Raw genomic sequence first — 18,733 nt, 5'->3', positions numbered from 1 at the left:
CCCTGTGGACACGCTGTCCCCGTGCCCAGGTTGACCCCATGCTGTGCTCAAACTGAGCCCTTGCCCACGTTAACCCCATGGCCATGTTGACCCCATGGACAGGCTCTCCCTGTAGACCCCATGGCCACATTGACCTCATGGCCATGCTGACCCCATGGCCATGCTGTCCCTGTACCCACGTTGACCCCATGGCCACATTGACCCCATGGGCATGCTGTGCCCATGCTGACCCCATGGGCATGCTGCCCCCCTGCCCGTGCTGACCCCTGCCCGCTGCCGCAGGGAGCCCCTTCCGGGTGCCGGTGAAGGACGTGGTGGACCCCAGCAAGGTGAAGTGTTCGGGTCCGGGGCTGGGCCCCAGCGTCAGGGCCCGGGTGCCCCAGACCTTCACCGTGGACTGCAGCGCGGCGGGGCTGGCACCCCTCGAGGTCACGCTGCTGGGACCCTCCGGTATGTGGGGACGCACGGTGGGGAAGAGGGAGGGGGCATGGATGGAGGAGGGGCCCTGTCCCATGGGGTGTCCTGCTCTATGGGGTGCCATGTCCCATGGCACATCCTCCCCTATGGAGTGCTCTGCCCCATAGGGTGTCCTACCCCATAGGTGCCCTGCCCAAGGATGCCCTGCTCCATAGGGTGTCCAATCCCATAGGTCCCATGCTCCAGAGGGTGTCCTGCTCCATAGGGCGTCAAACCCCATGGATGTCCTGCTCCATAGGGTGTCCGACTCCATGGGGTGCCCTGCCCATGGATGTCCTGCTCCATAGGGTGTCCTACTCCATGGCATATCCTCCTCTATGGAGTGCCCTGCCCCATGGTTACTCTGCCCATGGATGCCCTGCTCTGTAGGGTCTCCTGCCCCATGGGGCATCCTGCCCAGGGACGCTCTACCCCACGGGGCGCCCTGCCCCACTGACGGCTGCTGCCCGCAGGTCTGGCAGAGCCCGTGGAAGTACGTGACAATGGTGACGGCACCCACAAGGTCAACTACACCCCGGCCACCGACGGGCCCTACACCGTGGCCGTCAAATACGCTGACCAGGAGGTGCCACGCAGGTGAGGACCACTACCCTGGGGTGGGGTGGGACACCCCCACCACAGCCAGGGGGGTCCCGGCACCCTGCTGACCACCATGCCCACCCACAGCCCCTTCAAGATCAAGGTGCTGCCCGCCCACGATGCCAGCAAGGTGCGCGCCAGCGGGCCGGGGCTGAGCACCAGCGGCATCCCCGCCAGCCTGCCCGTGGAGTTCACCATCGACGCCCGCGACGCCGGCGAGGGGCTGCTCACCGTCCAGATCCTGGTGAGCACCCGGGGGTCCTGGGGTCCATACCATGGGGGGAGGCTGACCCTCAGAAGGTGATGGGGTGCGGGCACACGTGGTGAGGGGTGCTGAGCACCCATGTGGTGCTTTTGCACCCGTGCCGTGGGGCGCTGGGGTCCTTGCGGTGTCTGCAGGGTGCCCTGGCACCCATGCCATTGGGTGCTGAGACCCACATGGTGCATTGGTGCTGCCCTAGCACCCACGCCATTGGGTGCTGAGCTATATATGGTGCCCTGGCACCTATGCAACAGAGTACTGAGCCCCTGGCACCCATGCGGTGAGGTGCTGAGCCCCTTACAGAGCTCTTGAACCCATGCCATGGGGTGCTGAGCCCCACATGGTGCCCTGACACTCATGCCATTGGGTGCTGAGACTCATATGGTGCTCTTCCACCCATGCCATGGGGTGCTGAGCCCCAGGCATCCAAGCAATGGGGTGCTGAGCCCCTCATGGCGCACAGGTGCCACTCTGTCACCCATACCATGGGGTGCCGAGACCCACACAGCGCTCTGACACCCATGCCGTGGGGTGTTGAGCCCCATCCGGCCCCGTTACACCCATTTAATGGGGTGCTGAGCTGGGTGCTGCCCACAGGACCCCGAGGGGCAGCCCAAGAAGGCGGCGATCCGGGACAACGGGGACGGCACCTACACGGTCTCCTACGTCCCCGACCTGCCGGGGCGCTACACCATCACCATCAAGTACGGGGGGGACGAGATCCCCTGCTCCCCCTTCCGCATCCACGCCGTGCCCACCGGCGACGCCAGCAAGTGCCTTGTCACAGGTGGGCCCTGCCCCGCGGCATCCCCTGCGCTGCCCCACAACGTCCCCGCGCTGCCCCACAACGTCCCTGCGCTGCCTCCTGCCGCTCCGCAGCATCCTGGTCCTGCCCCACGGGTTCCACATGCTGCCCCATGGCATCCCCGTGCTGCCCCACTGCACACCCCACTGTTCTGTGGCATCCCCACGGCATCTCCGCGCTGCCCCACAGCATCCCTCCGCTGCCCCACGGCGTCTCCCGTTGCCCCACAGCACCCCATCTCACCCCAGGCACCCCTGCCTTGCCCCATGCCACCCCATGGCTGCCCCCACCCCTTGCCCCATAGCTGCTGCCCCTCCCAGCACCCCCATCCGCCCCACTGCTGCCCCCCACCCCTTCCACCCCACTGCTGCCCCCAGTCCCCCCCACCCCACTGCTGCCCCCCCCCACCGCCCCCCACCCCTTCCCATCCCACTGCTGCCCCCCAGCACCCCCCCACCCCACTCCTTCCCACCCCACTGCTGCCCCCCCCAACCCTGCCCCACGGCGCAGCGGGGGTGAGAGGGTGCCCCCAGAGCAGAGCAGGACGCGCCGGCCCCCTGGCCCCCCCGGAGCCCCCCTGGCCCCCCAACCCTGCCCCCTCCCCCCTTCTTATGTGCTTTTCCCTGGTCTTTCTTTGCAGTATCCATTGGGGGCCACGGACTGGGTAAGTGGCGCCGGGGGGCTGGGGGGGGGGAGGAGTTGGGGGGCTGGACTGGGGGTCCCCATGACCATGACTCCCCCCCAAACCCTCCCGCAGGTGCCTGCTTGGGTCCCACCATCCAGATCGGGGAGGAGACGGTAATCACGGTAGACGCCAAGGCGGCCGGCCAGGGGAAGGTGACCTGCAAGGTGTCGACCCCCGATGGGGCCGAACTGGACGTGGACGTGGTGGAGAACCACGATGGCACCTTCGACATCTACTACACCGCCCCCGAGCCCGGGAAATACGTCATCACCATCCGCTTCGGCGGGGAGCACGTCCCCAACAGCCCCTTCCACGTCCTGGTGGGTGTCGTTGGGGGTCTGTGGTGGAGGTGGGATGGAGGTTGTGGTGGGGACTGTGGGGTTGGGAGGCTGTGGTGGATCCAAGGGGCAGAGGCTTGGGGCCATCGTGGGCACCACGGGGTTAGGAGACCATGATAGGCATCATGGAACTGGGAGACCATGATGGGCATCATGGGGCTGGGAGACTGTGATGGGCACCGTGGGGTTGGGAGACCATGGTGAGCACCATGGAAATGAACTGGGGCCAGGGTGTTGACAGTGTAGTTGGGAGACCATGATGGGCACTATGGGGCAGAGAATTGGGGCCAGGGTGGTCATCATGGTGTTTGGAGACTATGATGGGCACTATGGGGGAGACAGTTGGGGCCAGGGTGGATACCATGGGGTTGGGACACTGCGATAGTCACCAGGGAGTTGGGAGACCATGATGGGCACAATGGGGCAGAAAGTTGGGGCCATGGTGGGCACTACAGAGTTGGAAGACCGTGATGGTCACCATGGGGTTGGGAGCCCACCATGGGGTACCATGGTTCTTACACCTCCTCTCTGCCCCACGGCATCAGGCCACGGAGGAGCCTCCCGCCACCGCTGAGAACCTCCGGCCCTTCAACCTCGTCATCCCCTTCACTGTGCAGAAGGGTGAGATCACAGGTATGGGGAGTGGGGATGGCACGTGGGGGGTGCGGGGATTTTGGGGGAGCCATGGACCAGGCTGTGGGGCACAGCGGGGTGCGAACCAGCCGCCCCCGGCGCCCGGCTGACGCGGTGACCCCAGGGGAAGTGCGGATGCCCTCGGGGAAGACGGCGCGACCCAACATCACTGACAACAAGGACGGGACGGTGACAGTGCGCTACTCCCCCACCGAGAAAGGGCTGCACGAGATGGACATCCGCTACGATGGCAACCACATCCCTGGTGAGACTGGGGGGCTACTGGGACCACTGGGAGGTGGCTGAGCGAGGCTGATGCCACCTCACCCTGGTTGGGCACCCATGGGTTGAGCCCGCTATGGTGCGAGGTGTCCCCATGGGGTCCCTGACCATCGTCCCCTGTGTCCCCAGGGAGTCCTCTCCAGTTCTACGTGGACGCCATCAACCCCCGGCACGTGAGCGCCTATGGGCCGGGGCTGAGCCACGGCATGGTCAACAAGCCTTGCACCTTCACCATCGTCACCAAGGATGCCGGGGAGGGTGAGTGGTGGCCAAGGGGGGCACCAGGGGCTCTGGGAAGGTTTTGGAGACCCCCCAATGCCACCGGGAGGGGTTAGAGATCCCTGATGCCTCCTGACGCCCTCCCTGTGCCCCCCAGGTGGGCTCTCATTGGCAGTGGAGGGTCCCTCCAAGGCAGAGATCACCTGCCAGGATAACAAGGACGGGACCTGCACAGTGTCCTACCTGCCCACCGCCCCCGGGGACTACAACATCATCGTCCGCTTCGATGACAAGCACATCCCAGGCAGCCCCTTCACCGCCAAGATCACCGGTGAGACAGGACCCCCGTGGTCTCGGGGATCCAACCCAAGGTCCTTGGGACCTCCAGATGGCCATGGGGGCACCTGCATGGTCATGGCCATGGGGGCACCTGCATGGTCATGGGGACACCTGCATGGCCACTGGGAACCCATCACACAGCCATGATGTCCCTGTCCATCCCGGGCCACCAGGACCCCATCACATGGCCATGGGGACTTTGTGGGGCCTTGGAGACACCATCACATGGTCATGGCCAGCCCCAGCCATGGGGACCCTGTGCACATGGCCATGGGGACAGCTGCATGGCCATCAAGACCCCACCACATGGCCATGGGGACCCCATCCATTCCCAGCCTCCAAGACCCCATCGCATGGCCCAGGGGACCTCATGGGGACCCTATCACATGGTCTTGAGGACCCTATTCACACATCTATGGAAACCTCATCCTTCCCTGTCCCTGGGGACCCTGTCCACATGGCCACGGGGACCCCATCCATCTCCAGCCCCAGAGACCCCATCCAACCCCCCACCCACCTCAGGCCACTGTCCCCTCGGCCCCACTGATGGCATCTCCATAGGGGATGACTCCATGCGGACATCCCAACTCAATGTGGGCACCTCGACTGATGTCTCGCTGAAGATCACAGAGACGGACCTGAGCCTGCTGACGGCCAGCATCCGGGCGCCATCGGGCAACGAGGAGCCCTGCCTACTCAAGCGGCTGCCCAACCGCCACATCGGTGCGTGGGGGACATGGGGACAGGGGACACAGTGACATGCACACATGGGGCCAGGAGGATGCGGGTGCAGGAGAGCTAGGGCGTGGGGTGTAAGGTGGTGGGCACACAGAGAGGGTGATGTGTGACTTAGGGACGTGGGACAAGGGACGACAGGGCTGTGGGGTCACAGGGATGGGTGGCCCCATGACATTGGGTGCTCAGGGCTTGATGGCCGCGGCACATTGCTGGTGATCAGGGGCTTGTGGTGGTGGCCAGGGCTGGTAGAGGTGGCTGACAGTGGTGTTCCCCTCAGGCATCTCCTTCACACCCAAGGAGGTGGGCGAGCACGTGGTGAGTGTGAAGAAGAGCGGGCAGCACGTCACCAACAGCCCCTTCAAGATCCTGGTGGGGCAGTCGGAGATCGGGGACGCCAGCCGGGTGAAGGTGTGGGGCAAGGGACTGGTGGAAGGTCACACGTTCGAGGTGTCCGAGTTCATTGTGGACACACGCAGCGCTGGTGAGACCACGCTCCCTGGGGCCATGGGTGGGGATGGGACTGTGGGATAGTCATTGCCATCGTGTGGTCATGGTTGGGATGAGGTGGTCACCATGGCTATGGCTAGGATGGGATGGTGGCTGTGGTCATGACTGAGATGAGATGGTGACCATGGCCACGACCAAGATGAAATGGTGACCAAGACCATGTCATGGCTATGGTCAGCACAGGATAGAGTGGTGGCCATGGTTATGGCCATGGCGTGCCATAGCAAGGGTGGGATGGTGGCCATGGTTGTGGCTGGGGCGTGGTGGTGGCCATGCCTATGGCCAAGGTGGGATGGTTGCTGTGGCTGGGGTTGGATGGTGGCTGTGGTGGTGGCATGGCCAAGGCCCGGATGGGATGGTGGCCAAGGCCATGCCACGGCTGTGGCCAGCATAGGATAGGGTAGTGGCCATGGTGGTGGCTGGGTTGGTGACCATGCTTGTGGCCATGGCAAGGAAGGGATGGTGGCTGTGGCCATGGTGCAGCCAGAGCCAAGAGGGTCGTGCTATGGTGACCATGGCTATGGCATGGTCGTGGCCAGGATGGGATGGTGGCCATGGCATGAGCATGGCCAGGATGGGGACAGCAGCAGTGGGACAGCTCTGAGCACGTCCTCATGGCTGCCCAGGCTACGGCGGGCTGGGCCTGTCCATCGAGGGTCCCAGCAAGGTGGACATCAACTGTGAGGACGTGGAGGACGGCACCTGCAAGGTCACCTACTGCCCCACTGAGCCCGGCAACTACATCATCAACATCAAGTTTGCCGACAAACACGTCCCAGGTGGGGACTGGGGGGGATGGGGACACGCAGGGTGGCACTGGGGCGCCCGGACCCCTGGGTCCCCCCTTGGTGACCAGGTCCCTGAGGTGGCCATCACCCGCAGGGAGCCCCTTCACGGTGAAGGTGACTGGTGAGGGGCGCATGAAGGAGAGCATCACGCGCCGGCGGCAGGCCCCCTCCATCGCCACCATCGGCAGCACCTGTGACCTCAACCTCAAGATCCCAGGTAGGAGCTGGCCTTCCTCCTCCTCCTCCTCCTCTTCCTTCTCCTCTGCTGGGCTCGGGGACGGGGACGCGTCTCGGCCGCTCCAGCTCTGATTTCTGCCTCCTTCTTCCTTCTCTCCCCGTCCGTCCGTGCGCTCGTCCTCGTGCCCGTCCGCGTCTGCCCGTGCGTCCGCGTGTCCGTCCGTGCGTCCCTCCGGGTGTGCCTCCATCCCCCTGTGCATCCACCCACACGTCCGTCCACGCGTCCATCTCTGTGTTCATCTGTCCACACGTGTCTGTGATCATCGGTGTGTCCACCCATCTGCACATCCATCCCTACATCCATCCCTGTGTCCATCCCTATGTCCACCCATGTGTCCACCTATGTGACCATCCATCCCTGTGTCCATCCTTGCATCCACCCCTACTTCCATCCTTGCATGCATCCATGTCTCCATCCACGCCTCCATCCATCCACGTCTCCATCCACCCCTGTCTCCATCCCTGCTTCCACCCCTGTCTCCATCCACCCCTGTGTCCATCCCTGCTTTCACCCACGTCTTCATCCATCCACCCCTGTGTCCACCCCTGCTTCCGCTCCCATCTCCATCCATCCACGTCTCCACCCCGTCTCCATCCCTGCTTCCACCCCCGTCTCCATCCCTCCATGTCTCCACCCATCCATCCGTGCACCCACCCACCCACCCACGTGCCCCCCGCGCCTCTCCCCGTGCCGTCACCGTCTCCGTCGGGCGCCGGCGGCCGGCAGGCAACTGGTTCCAGATGGTGTCGGCGCAGGAGCGCCTGACGCGCACCTTCACGCGGAGCAGCCACACCTACACGCGCACCGAGCGCACCGAGATCAGCAAGACGCGGGGCGGCGAGACCAAGCGGGAGGTGCGGGTGGAGGAATCCACCCAGGTCGGCGGGGACCCCTTCCCCAACGTCTTCGGGGGCTTCCTGGCCCGCGAGGGCCTGGGCTCCTTCGGCTCCATCGCCCGCGGCCAGGAGGGTGGGTGCCGGCCAACGGGGAGGGGGGGTGGGCGAGCGAGGGTGGGGGGCTTGCACGGTGGGGTCGGGGTCGGGGGGGAGCGGGATTGCACCGGGGGCGCTCGCGGTGGGAGTGGGCTTGGCGGGGAGCGCGCCGGCACGGGTGCTGCGCGCGTGGAGGGGAGCGGGCTCGCACGAGGGCTGCGCTTGCGCGGGTGCTGCACGTGGAGGGAGCGGGCTCGCACGAGGGCTGGGTGTGCTGGTGCATCAGAGCCGGCTTGCGCCGGGGCTGCGTGCTTGCAGGGGAGCGTGCTTGCACGGGTGCTGCGCTTGCAGGGGACTGCGTTTGCGCCAGGGCTGGATGCGCCTGCACAGGGGAGCACGCTTGCACGGGGGCTGTGCTTGCACGGGGGCTGTGTGTGTGCAGGGGAGTGGGCTTGCACAGGCACTGCGTGCTTGCTCAGCGGCGTGCTCGCACAGGGGCTGTGCGTGCTCGCACAGAGTTGTGCTTGCGCAAGGGCTGGATGTGCGTTTGCACACGGGAACGTGTTTGCACGGGGCCGCGCGCGCTTACGCAGCACTGCGGGCACACTTGTGCGAGAGCGTGTGCTTGCATGGGGCTGTGTGCTTGCACAGACATGTGCTTGTGCAAGGGCTGAATGTGCATTTGCACATGGGAGCATGCTTGCACAGGGGCTGTGTGTGCTCACGGGGGCAGCGTGCCCTTGCACGAGGGCTGTGTGCTCACACCAGGGGCCAGCACACCCTCCTCCCCCTCCAGCCTGTGTGTGCCCCTTGTACAAGGCCTCGCACGAGGCCAGGACACGTGCCCGTGTCCCAGGAGCTCTGGGGACGTGCTCACACGAGGCTGCCTTTGCACACGCGCGGTGGCTGGGCACCGGCTGCTGTGCTCACAAGAGGGGGGTGCGCGCCCCTCGCACGGGGATGTGCGCGGAGATTGGGGGGGCAACGCTGGCCCTTCACAGAGTGGGACCTTTTGCACAAGTGTGCACAAGCGGGTGTGCACGCTCACAGGGGTGTGCACGCTCTTAGTGCAAGTGTGCAAACTCACAGGTGCGCGTGCATGCGTGCGCATGTCTGCACATGCTCGCAAGCGTGTGCACGCGTGTGTGCACTTGCAAGCGTGTGTGCACACGCCTGCAAGTGCGGCTCCCCAGGGAGGTCTGCGCCCAGCAGGGGGGGGCACACAGGATTTGGCGGGTCTCGGGGTGGTGAGGCGGTCCCTGGTGGGTGCAGGGGTGGTGGGGTGACAGGGTGCCCCGGTGCCATGGTAATGGGCAGATGGGGTGCCAGCGTGGTGGGATAGCAGGGTGCCATGGTTTCGTGGTGCCAGGGTGCCCTGGTGATGGGATACCAGGGTGCCATGGTGCTGGGGTGCCAGGGTACCAGGGTGCCAGGGTGATGGGGTGTTACACGGCACCGGAGTGCCACGGTGATGGAGCGATGGGGTGCCAGGGTGCTGGGGTGCCAAGGTGCCCTGGTGCCCTGGTGCTGGGGTGCCCCGGTGCCATGGTGATGGGCAGATGGGGTGCCAGGGTGGTGGGACGGCAGGGTGCCATGGTTTCATGGTGCCAGGATGCCAGGGCGCCGGGGTGCCAGGTTACCGGGGTGCCAGGGTACCGGTGTGCCCTGGTGCTGGGGTGCCAGGGCGATGGATGGGGTGACACGGTGATGCTGTGCCAGGGCGCCACGGTGATGGGGCGACGGGGTGCCAGGGTAATGGGGTGCCAAAATGCCCCCGGGGATGACGGGGTGCCGCGGTGTCCCCGCAGGCGAGGCGTCCCCGCAGGAGCTGTCGGCGCAGGTGCTGAGCCCCTCGGGGCAGCGGTTCGAGGCGGAGGTGGTGGCGGGGGGCGCGGGGGTGTACAGCGTGCGCTTCGTGCCCCAGGAGATGGGCCCCCACACCGTCAGCGTCAAGTACCGCGGGCAGCACGTGCCCGGCAGCCCCTTCCAGTTCACCGTCGGGCCCCTGGGCGAAGGGGGTGCCCATAAGGTGCGAGCGGGGGGCACCGGCCTCCAGCGCGGCGTGGCCGGCGTGCCAGGTATGGGGGGTGATGGGGTGGAGGGGGGGGTATGGGTGCGCTTGGAGGGGGGGTATGGGGGCAATGGGCGTGGGTGCAGTGGGGGTATGGGTGCAGTTGGGGGGGATATGGGTGCAATGGGGGGGGATACGGGTGCAGTTGGGGGGGATATGGGTGTAATGGGGGGGAATGTGGGGGCGGTTTGGGGGGTGGGTGCAAGAGGTGAGGGGGATATGGGTGCAGGGGGAATGGGGGGTGGGGGTTCACTTGGGGGGGGAATGGGTGCAGGGGGGGTGCAATGGGGGGCATGGGTGCACCTGGGGGGGATACGGGTGCAGGTGGAATGGGAGGGATGGGGGGGGTATGGGTGCAGTTGGGGGGGATATGGGTGCAATGGGGGGGATAGGGGTGCAGTTGGGGGGGATACGGGTGCAGGAGCCGCAGGGGGCATTGTGGCTGGGGGTGGCACTGGCGGAGGACGGGGGCACCCATGGGTGTCCGTGTGTCGTGTCCCCCCCAGCTGAATTCAGCATCTGGACGCGGGAGGCGGGGGCCGGGGGCCTCTCCATCGCGGTGGAGGGTCCCAGCAAGGCCGAGATCGCCTTCGAGGACCGCAAGGACGGATCCTGCGGCGTCTCCTACCTCGTCCAGGAACCCGGTGGGTCTCGGGGTGTTGTGTGTGTCCCCTCAATCCCTGAACCCCTGAACCCCCCCCCCCCAACCTCAGGGTTGCGCACAACCTCGTGCCAGGGGGATAGGGACCCTCACGCAAGGTGGGACCCATGTGTGAGGGTGTCCCCGTGCGAGGGTCCTCCCCGTGCAAAGGTGTCCCCAAGTGAGGGTGTCCCTGTGCACGGGTGTCCCAGTGTCAGGGTGTCCCCGTGTCCCCGTGCGAGGCCACCTCTGTGTCCCCCCAGGTGACTACGAGGTCTCCATCAAGTTCAACGAGGAGCACATCCCCGACAGTCCCTTCGTGGTGCCCGTGGCCTCCCACTCCGATGACGCCCGCCGCCTCACCGTCACCAGCCTCCAGGTACCCGGGGATGTGGGGACACCCATTCACCCCCCCGGTGTCACCCCCCGGTGTCACCCCCCGGTGTCACCCTGCACCCCTGGGCTCCCCAGACAACCCCCCATGTCACCCCTGGACCACCTTGCGCCCATGTGGCACGCTTGGGGTACCCCCAGCCCCTTGGTGCCCCCCATGCTGACCCCGTGCCCACCTCCAAGACCCCCCCTCCCCGGTCCCTGGGCGTCAGTACCAGCGCCATGTCCCCGCAGGAGACAGTGACGGTGAACCAGCCGGCGTCCTTCGCGGTGCAGCTGAACGGGGCGCGGGGCGTCATCGACGCCAAGGTGCACACGCCGGCCGGCGTCGTGGAGGAGTGCTACGTCTCCGAGCTGGACAGCGGTGGGACATGGGGACACGGGGACGTGGGGACGCGGGGTGTGGGGACAAGGGATGGAGGGACGTGGGGATGAGGGATGGACGGACATGGGGACGTGGGGACAAGGGATGGAGGGACGTGGGGACGAGGGATGGACGGACATGGGGACGTGGGGACAAGGGATGGAGGGACATGGGGGTGTAGGTACATGGGGATGTGGGGACAAGGGGTGCAGGGACACAGGGAGATGGGGACACGGAGGCGCGGCATGAGGGCAGTGGGTGACGCGGTGCCACCCCCAGACAAGTACGCCATCGGGTTCCTGCCGCGGGAGAACGGGGTGCACTCCATCGACCTGCGCTTCAACGGGCGCCACGTGCCCGGCAGCCCCTTCAACATCCGGGTGGGCGAGCAGAGCCAGGCTGGGGACCCCGGACTCGTCACCGCATACGGCCCCGGCCTCGAGGGCGGCCTCACAGGTGACACCGCTCGCGAGGGACATGGCTGGGGGGGGGGTCCTGGTGGGGACGTGGCCACGGGGACATTGCTGTGGGGTGGTGGCACTGGGGACGTGGCCGTGGGGATGTAGCCATGGGATGGTGGCACCAGGGACATGGCCATGGGGATGTAGCTATGGGGTGGTGGCACCAGGGATGAGGCCATGTAGCTATGGGGTGGTGGCAATGGCCATGGCCATGGTCAATGCCAAGGCCGTGGGAGGGTGGCGGTGGGGACACGGCCATGCCTATGGGGTGGTGGCAATGGGGACATGGCCATGGCAGTGGGGATGTGGCCATGGTACGGAGCCAAAGCTCTGGAGTGGCGGCAGCGGGGACATGGCCATACCTACAGGGTGATGGCAAAGGAGAGATGGCCAAGCCTATAGGGTGGTAGCAATGGGCACATGGCCACGGTATGGGGCCATGACTCTAGGTTGGTGGCAGTGGGGACATGGCCAGGGGGAGTTGGCAGTGGGGACGTGGCCACGGTGTGGGGCCACAGCTCTAGATGGTAGCAACGGAGACGTGGCCATGGCGTGGGGCCACACGTCAGGGTGGTGACAATGGGGACACGGCCGTGGCGCGGAGCCACAGCTTGGGGTCGTGGCAATGGGGACGCGGCCACGGGTCGGTGCCGGCGCCTGACCCACCTGGCGCAGGCGTGTGCTCGGAGTTCCTGGTGAAGACGGCCAACGCGGGGGCGGGCGCGCTGGCTGTCACCATCGACGGCCCCTCCAAGGTGAAGCTGGACTGCATGGAGTGCGCCGAGGGCCACCGCGTCACCTACACCCCCATGGCCCCCGGCAACTACCTCATCTCCATCAAGTACGGCGGCCCCCACCACATCGTCGGCAGTCCCTTCAAGGCCAAGGTCACCGGTACGGATGGGGGGACAGGGATGGGTCCCAGAGGGTCCCCGGGGGGGTGACAAGGGGTCTCCGGAGGGGGTGACAAGGGTTCAATGGAGTGGCATGATGGAGGACCCCCAGGGTGACATGCTGGGGTGTCCCCGGGGGGACATGATAGAGGACCCCCAAGGTGACATGACTGGGGGTCCTGAGGGTGGTGCAATGGGGGGGTCCCAGAGTCATGCAACAGAGGGTCCCCAAGGTGACAGACTGGGGACCCCCAGAGTGGTGTCACAGGGGTCCTGAGGGGATGGGCATGCGGTGGGTTCCCCGGGGGGGTCCCCAGAGACAGAGTGGGGGTGTCCCCACGGGCAGGGGACCAATGGCGTCCCCACTCCCCCCTCCACCAGGCCCGCGTCTGTCGGGGGGACACAGCCTGCACGAGACGTCGACGGTGCTGGTGGAGACGGTGACGCGGGGGGGGACGTCGTCACGGGGACCCCCCGCTTTCGGGGGGCTCCCCAAGTTCTCCTCAGACGCGGGGAAGGTGGTGGCGCGGGGGCCGGGGCTGGCCACCGCCTTCCTTGGCCAGAAGAACCACTTCACCGTCGACTGCAGCAAGGCTGGTGCGTGGGGGGGGGGGGGCATGGTGGGGTCCTGGGGTGTCTCGAGGGGTCCTGGGAGGGGAGGGGATGGGTGACTGGGGGGGGTCTGGTGGAGACTCTGGGGTCTGGGGTGGGGTGTGATGGGTCACTGGGAGGGGGTCCAAGGGATCTGGGGTCGCAGGGGGATGTGATGGGTCGGGGGGGGGGTCCAGGGTCTGGCGGAGGATGCGATGGGTCATTGGGGGGGTCCAGTGGGGGAGGTGGTGGGTCGGGCGGGGAGGTCTGGTTGAGGGTCCAGGGTCTGGTGGAGGGTCTCAGGTCTGGGGGGGAAGGCAACGGGCCAGAGGTGGGGGTCCGGTGGGGGGTCTGGGGTCTGGCAGGGGGGGGTCTGGGCTCTCGAGGGCAGGGTCTAGACCCAGTGTTGCTTCCCGCCAGGCACCAACATGCTGATGGTGGGGGTCCACGGCCCCAAGACCCCCTGCGAGGAGGTCTACGTCAAGCACGTGGGCAACCGGATCTACAACGTCACCTACACGGTCAAGGAGAAGGGGGACTACGTCCTCATCCTGCGCTGGGGGGACGACAATGTCCCCGGCAGCCCCTACCGCGTCACCGTCCCCTGACCCCCCCCCGGCACCCACACCTGGAGGGCATGAGGAGGAGGCGGTTGGGGGGGGACCTGGGGGGTTCCAAAGGGGTCCTGGACCCACCAATAAAGCACTGGGAGACTCAGGGTGCTGTGATAATTGGGGGTGCTGGATGGGGGGGATGTGGGGGGAGGGGGGGTGGGCCAGGATGCTGGGGTCTTGGGGAGATCTGGGCCAGGATCCCAGGGTCCTGGGGGGGCCACGGCAGGACACCGGTGTCCAGCGGGAATCCTCAGGCGTCTGGGGCAGGATCCCAGGGTCCTGGGTTGGGGGGTCCTGTGGGGATCTGGGACAGCACCTCAGGGTCCTGGGAGGGTCTATGGCAGGACACTGTGTTTCAGGGGGGGCCCTGGGGGGTCCAGAGCAGAACATTGGGGTCCTAGGGGGGCCCAGGGTAGGATACTGGGGTCCAGACAGGGGTTCTGGGGGGATTTGGGGCAGGCTTCTGGGGTCCTAGGGGGGTCTTTGGCAGGACACTGGGGTCCTGGGGGGGTCCAGGGCAGGACATCGGGTCCTGAGGGGGTCCTGGACAGTTTGGGGCAGGATTCGGGGGTCCTGGGGGGGTCCTGGGGGTCTGGGGTAGGATACTGGGGTCCGGGGACAGTTCTGGGGGGATCTGGGGCAGGATCCCAAGGTCCTGGGGGGGGTCTATGGCAGGACACTGGGGTCCTGGGGGGGTCGGAGGCAGGACACCGGGTCCAGGGGGTGTCCTGAGGGGGTCCGAGGCAGGACATCGGGGTCCCGGGGCCGTGCGGCTGGGGGGGCCGTGCCCTGGGGGGGTCAGGACAGCGGTTCCCATGGGGGAGCCCCCCGCCTCCCCCCCTCAAGGACAAGGCGAGCTGCGCATGCGCGGGCGGGCCGGGAGGGGCGGGGCCACGGCGACGGGGCGGGGCCGTAGCTGCGGGGGCGGGGTCAGAACGACCAGCGCTGGGAGGGGGCGGGCAGAAGGCGCGAGAGGGGCGTGACCAACGGGGCGGGGCCAAGACGGGCGGGGCGGGGCCAGCGCAACGGAGGCCGTGCTCGAAAGCGCGGCGTGGGCGGGGCGAGAGAGGGGGCGTGGGCGTGACCCGGAGGGGTGGTGGGTGGAGAAAGGGGGCGTGTCCTGCGCGGCGGCGCATGCGCGGTGCCCCCCCCCAGCCGGTAACGGCGTCTGCCGGTGTCGGTGTCGGTGTCGGCCATGTCGGGCCGCGGGAAGCTGATCGCGGTGCTGGGGGACGAGGACACGGTGACCGGGTTCCTGCTGGGCGGCGTGGGCGAGCTGGATAAGCACCGCAAGCCCAACTTCCTGGTGGTGGAGAAGGAGACCAGCCTGGCCGAGATCGAGGAGACCTTCCGGTAGGCCCCGGGGGTCGGGGGGGGGGGGGGGAAACGGGGAGGGGGGTGATGGGGGAGGCCCGGGGGTTGGGGGGGGTGGTCCAGGGGGTGAGGGGGTCCCGGGGATAGGGAGGTTCGGGGGGTGGCTTCCAGGGTATTGGGGGGGGGGGGTCCTGGGGCACTGGGGGGGGGTCTCGGGGCACTGGAGGGGGGTCCCGGGGATGGGGGGGGTCCCAGGAGTCCCCGGTGGGGAGGGGGGGTCTGGAGCAGAGGGAGAAGGGGGGAGTCCTGTGGGGCAGGTGTAGGGGTCAAGGGGGTGCTGGGGGGACCCAGGCTCCCAGCACTGACACCCCCCTCCCGCTCCCCCCCCAGGAGCTTCCTGAGCCGGGAGGACATCGGGATCATCCTGATCAGCCAGTGCCTGGCGGAGCTGATCCGGCACGCCGTGGAGGCCCACTCCCGGCCCCTGCCCGCCGTCCTGGAGATCCCCTCCAAGGAGCACCCCTACGACCCCACCAAGGACTCCGTCCTGCGCCGCGCCCGCGGCCTCTTCACCCCCGACGACCTCCGCTAGGGACCCCCCGCCCTGTACCCCCAAAACACGCCCCACCCTGGGGGTCTACGTCACACCCCCGGGGGTCCTCATCCCACCCCAGGGAGCTGTTGGGGGTCCCCATCCCACCCCCGAGGGTCCTCATCCCACCCCGGGGTGCTGTTGGGGTGTGGGGGGGTTTGTCCCAGCGTTCCCCGTGACTCCTCCATCCCGTGACGGGCGCTGGAAGGGGAAGTGCGGCAGCTGCCGGATTTTGCCCGCCGCTGCCGGATTCTGCCCGCCACGGCTGGTGTGGGCAGGGGAGGAGACGTCCCCGAGGGGGTGTCAGGGTGGGGGGGACACCCCAAGGACACGAGGAGCTTGTGTTGTCACCATAACTGCGGCCCCCCCCCCCCCCGACCCCAGCAGCACCCCTGGGCAGGGGGCTGGTGTTTATTGACCCCCCCCACAGTGTGCCCAAATGGTGTCTGTGTCCCCAGTGTCCCCAACACGTGCTGTCACTGCGCGCTGCCTGCTCTGCTCTGTGGGTCGCGCCGTGGGGCTCGGGTGGGGAGGGTGGCAGGGTTTGGGGGGGGGGGCATGGGGACAGCAGTGCCTGGAAGCTCAGTGTGTTTCGGAGGGGGGGGACGCACACGCTATAGGGCGTGGGGGGACAGCAGTGTGGCATGGGGACACGCTGTGGGGCACAGGGCAGAGGACGGGCTGTGGCATGGGGACGTGGGGGTCACAGGCAGCGGTTTGGGGTGCGGGGGGCTGGTGCTGTGCCCTCGGGGAGGGCTGGGACCCCCAGCCTCTGCCCCCCCCCCCCCCATGCCAGAATACCACCCCCCTGGCATCCTGTCCCCCCATGTCTACCCCCATCCCCAGGGGTACATGACCCCCCCTCCAGGCGCTCCCACTGCCCCACAGGTACCCTGTTCCCCCACACCTGCCCCCCCCCGTGTCCCCAGTTCCCCCTGACCCCAGGGCCCTGTCCCCCCATCCCTGCAGCTGCTGGTGTTGGGGTTCAGTGGCCCCCACTGCTGGGCCCGGCTTAGGTGGGTGCTGCCCCCCCCCAGCAGCACCCGCTCCCGCTTTGGGCCCTGGGGACAGGGATGTCACCAATGGGGGACCCTGGCACCCCGCGGTGCCCCAGGACCCCTGGGCTGGGGAGGGGGGCGGCAGGACGTGGGGAGCATCTCAGGGTGCTGGGTCCCCCCGGTGCTGGGGTGGGTGGGGACTCCCCATCTTGGGGTGGTGGGATCAGTGGGGGCCCCCCCATCTTAGGATGCTGGGTCCCTCCAGTGCCAGAGTGGGGGTCTGGGTGGAGATGCCCCATCTTCGGGTCAGTGCCCCCCCCCCATCTTGGGGTTCTGGGTCTCTCCAGTGTGGGGGTCTGAGACTTGGGGGGGGACCCCCAGACTTTGGGGTGCCAGATCCTCCTAGTGTGGTGGACCCCCTCATCTTGGGGTGCTGGCCTGCGTCACCGGGGGGGGTGGTGTCACCTGCTGCTCCCCGGGGGGGGAACCCAGGTGTCCAGCCCTACCCGCCCGCACCCCAACCCGCAGGGTCCTGCTGGTCATGCTGCCCCTGCTGCTCTCCTTGGGTGGGGGGAGAACCCCCCCGGACACCTGGGTCCCCTGAGGTGGAGGGAAGTGCTGGGCACACGCAAGTGGTTGCACACACAAATGTGTGTGCACACCCCGTGCACGCACACACAGCTGCATGCACAGACATGGGTGCACATGCGCACAAGTGTTTGCGCACACGCGCACACGCAGGCGTGCACATAACATAGATATGTGTGCAAGCACACACGTGCGTAGACACCCATGCAAGTGTGCCCGCAGGCACGTGCATACACACATCTGCATGCACACACATGTGCACGCCTGCACATGCAGGCGTGTGCACACATGTGCACCCGGACACGTGCCCACACACATTTGCGTGCTGGCACACACATGCGTGCACACAGACACACGCGTGCATGCACACACCTTTGCATGCACACCCACCCACCCGTGCATGCACACCCATGCACCTGGGGGGGGCTGTGGGTGCCCTCGCCCCCCACCCGTCCCCGCGGCCGGACGTGTTGATCCTCTTTGTCCCCAAAGCTGCTTAGCGCGGCTCAGCACCAGGATGCACCGACACCCGCCCTTGCACACCCACCCGGGCGTGCACAGGGTCCTTCATGCCCCGAACCCGGCCCTTGCACGCCTGCTCGGGCGTGTGCAGCCTGCTCACGCCTCAACCCCGGCCCTTGCACACCCACTCAGGCGTGCACACGGGTGTGCAGGGCTGGGGCTGCGTGTGCACGCACCCTTGTGCAGGCAGTGCAGGCAAGCGATGGCCTGGGAAGTGCAGGCAGCCTGCCAGTGCAGGCAGGTGATCCGACGGGTGCTGGAAGCAGCCAGGCAGTGCAGGCAGCGCGCACCACCCAGCAGTGCAGGCAGTGCAGGCAGCGCGCACAAGCCAGCAGCGCAGGCAATGCACACCACCCAGTAGTGCAGGCAGCACAAGCAGTACAGGCAGCGCACACAACCCAGCGGTGCAGGCAGGACAGGCAGAGCAGGCAGCTCGGGAGGTGATGGTCCAGGCAGAGCAGGCAGCGCAGTCCCAGCGGTGCAGGCAGCGCAGGCAGGTGATACCCTCAGGCAGCGCAGATGGTGCAGGCAGATGATACTCCAGGCAGCACAGGAAGTACAGGCAGCGGAGGCAGCGCAGGCAGGGGAGGTGGTGCGGGCAGGTGAGGCTCGCAGGCAGGGCAGGCAGGTGGTATCCGCAGGCAGCAGAGGCAGTGCAGGCAGGGGACACCCCCAGGCAGCGCGGGCAGGAGACACCCCCAGGCAGCGCAGGCAGGGCAGGCAGAGCGGGCAGGGCGGGCAGCGCAGGCAGGGCAGGCAGGGCGGGCAGAGCGGGCAGCGCAGGCAGGGCAGGCAGGGCAGGCAGGGCGGGCAGGGCAGCCCCGCCCGCCGCGGCTCAGGCCGCCGCCGCCCCCGCTGATCCGCCCCCCC

The 18,733-nt window shown here is 67.5% G+C and overlaps 2 protein-coding genes across 3 annotated transcripts in view; both read left to right on the top strand.

Moving 5' to 3' along the window:
- Positions 1–13,952, top strand: part of FLNC (filamin C) — a 32,342-nt gene extending 18,390 nt beyond the window's left edge. Inside the window, exons 25-47 of one of the 2 annotated variants that reach the window (XM_075024497.1) lie at positions 283–450; positions 930–1,053; positions 1,144–1,300; positions 1,916–2,105; positions 2,764–2,787; positions 2,881–3,128; positions 3,692–3,779; positions 3,904–4,044; positions 4,191–4,319; positions 4,438–4,611; positions 5,181–5,342; positions 5,635–5,838; positions 6,491–6,643; positions 6,747–6,869; positions 7,617–7,859; positions 9,631–9,900; positions 10,400–10,537; positions 10,797–10,912; positions 11,161–11,290; positions 11,570–11,746; positions 12,427–12,645; positions 13,026–13,241; positions 13,656–13,952. In XM_075024497.1, the coding sequence (XP_074880598.1) occupies positions 283–450; positions 930–1,053; positions 1,144–1,300; positions 1,916–2,105; positions 2,764–2,787; positions 2,881–3,128; positions 3,692–3,779; positions 3,904–4,044; positions 4,191–4,319; positions 4,438–4,611; positions 5,181–5,342; positions 5,635–5,838; positions 6,491–6,643; positions 6,747–6,869; positions 7,617–7,859; positions 9,631–9,900; positions 10,400–10,537; positions 10,797–10,912; positions 11,161–11,290; positions 11,570–11,746; positions 12,427–12,645; positions 13,026–13,241; positions 13,656–13,843 (3,782 nt within the window). In that variant the 3' untranslated portion in view covers positions 13,844–13,952. The remainder of the gene's footprint in view (positions 1–282; positions 451–929; positions 1,054–1,143; positions 1,301–1,915; positions 2,106–2,763; positions 2,788–2,880; positions 3,129–3,691; positions 3,780–3,903; positions 4,045–4,190; positions 4,320–4,437; positions 4,612–5,180; positions 5,343–5,634; positions 5,839–6,490; positions 6,644–6,746; positions 6,870–7,616; positions 7,860–9,630; positions 9,901–10,399; positions 10,538–10,796; positions 10,913–11,160; positions 11,291–11,569; positions 11,747–12,426; positions 12,646–13,025; positions 13,242–13,655) is intronic. The other variant, XM_075024499.1, reaches the window with a different exon arrangement.
- A 1,010-nt stretch (positions 13,953–14,962) lies between these two features.
- ATP6V1F (ATPase H+ transporting V1 subunit F) lies at positions 14,963–16,239 on the top strand. The gene is made up of 2 exons (XM_075026750.1): positions 14,963–15,202; positions 15,554–16,239. Exons 1-2 carry the CDS (start codon positions 15,045–15,047, stop codon positions 15,753–15,755), a joined length of 360 nt encoding a protein of 119 aa, XP_074882851.1. The 5' UTR covers positions 14,963–15,044; the 3' UTR covers positions 15,756–16,239.
- The last annotated feature ends 2,494 nt before the right edge of the window (positions 16,240–18,733 follow it).

Source organism: Buteo buteo, chromosome 4 (assembly GCF_964188355.1).
Source record: "Buteo buteo chromosome 4, bButBut1.hap1.1, whole genome shotgun sequence".
Classification (NCBI taxonomy): Eukaryota; Metazoa; Chordata; class Aves; order Accipitriformes; family Accipitridae; genus Buteo; species Buteo buteo.
Note: the sequence above shows the minus strand (reverse complement) of the source record. Positions and strands in the feature narration are given on the sequence as shown.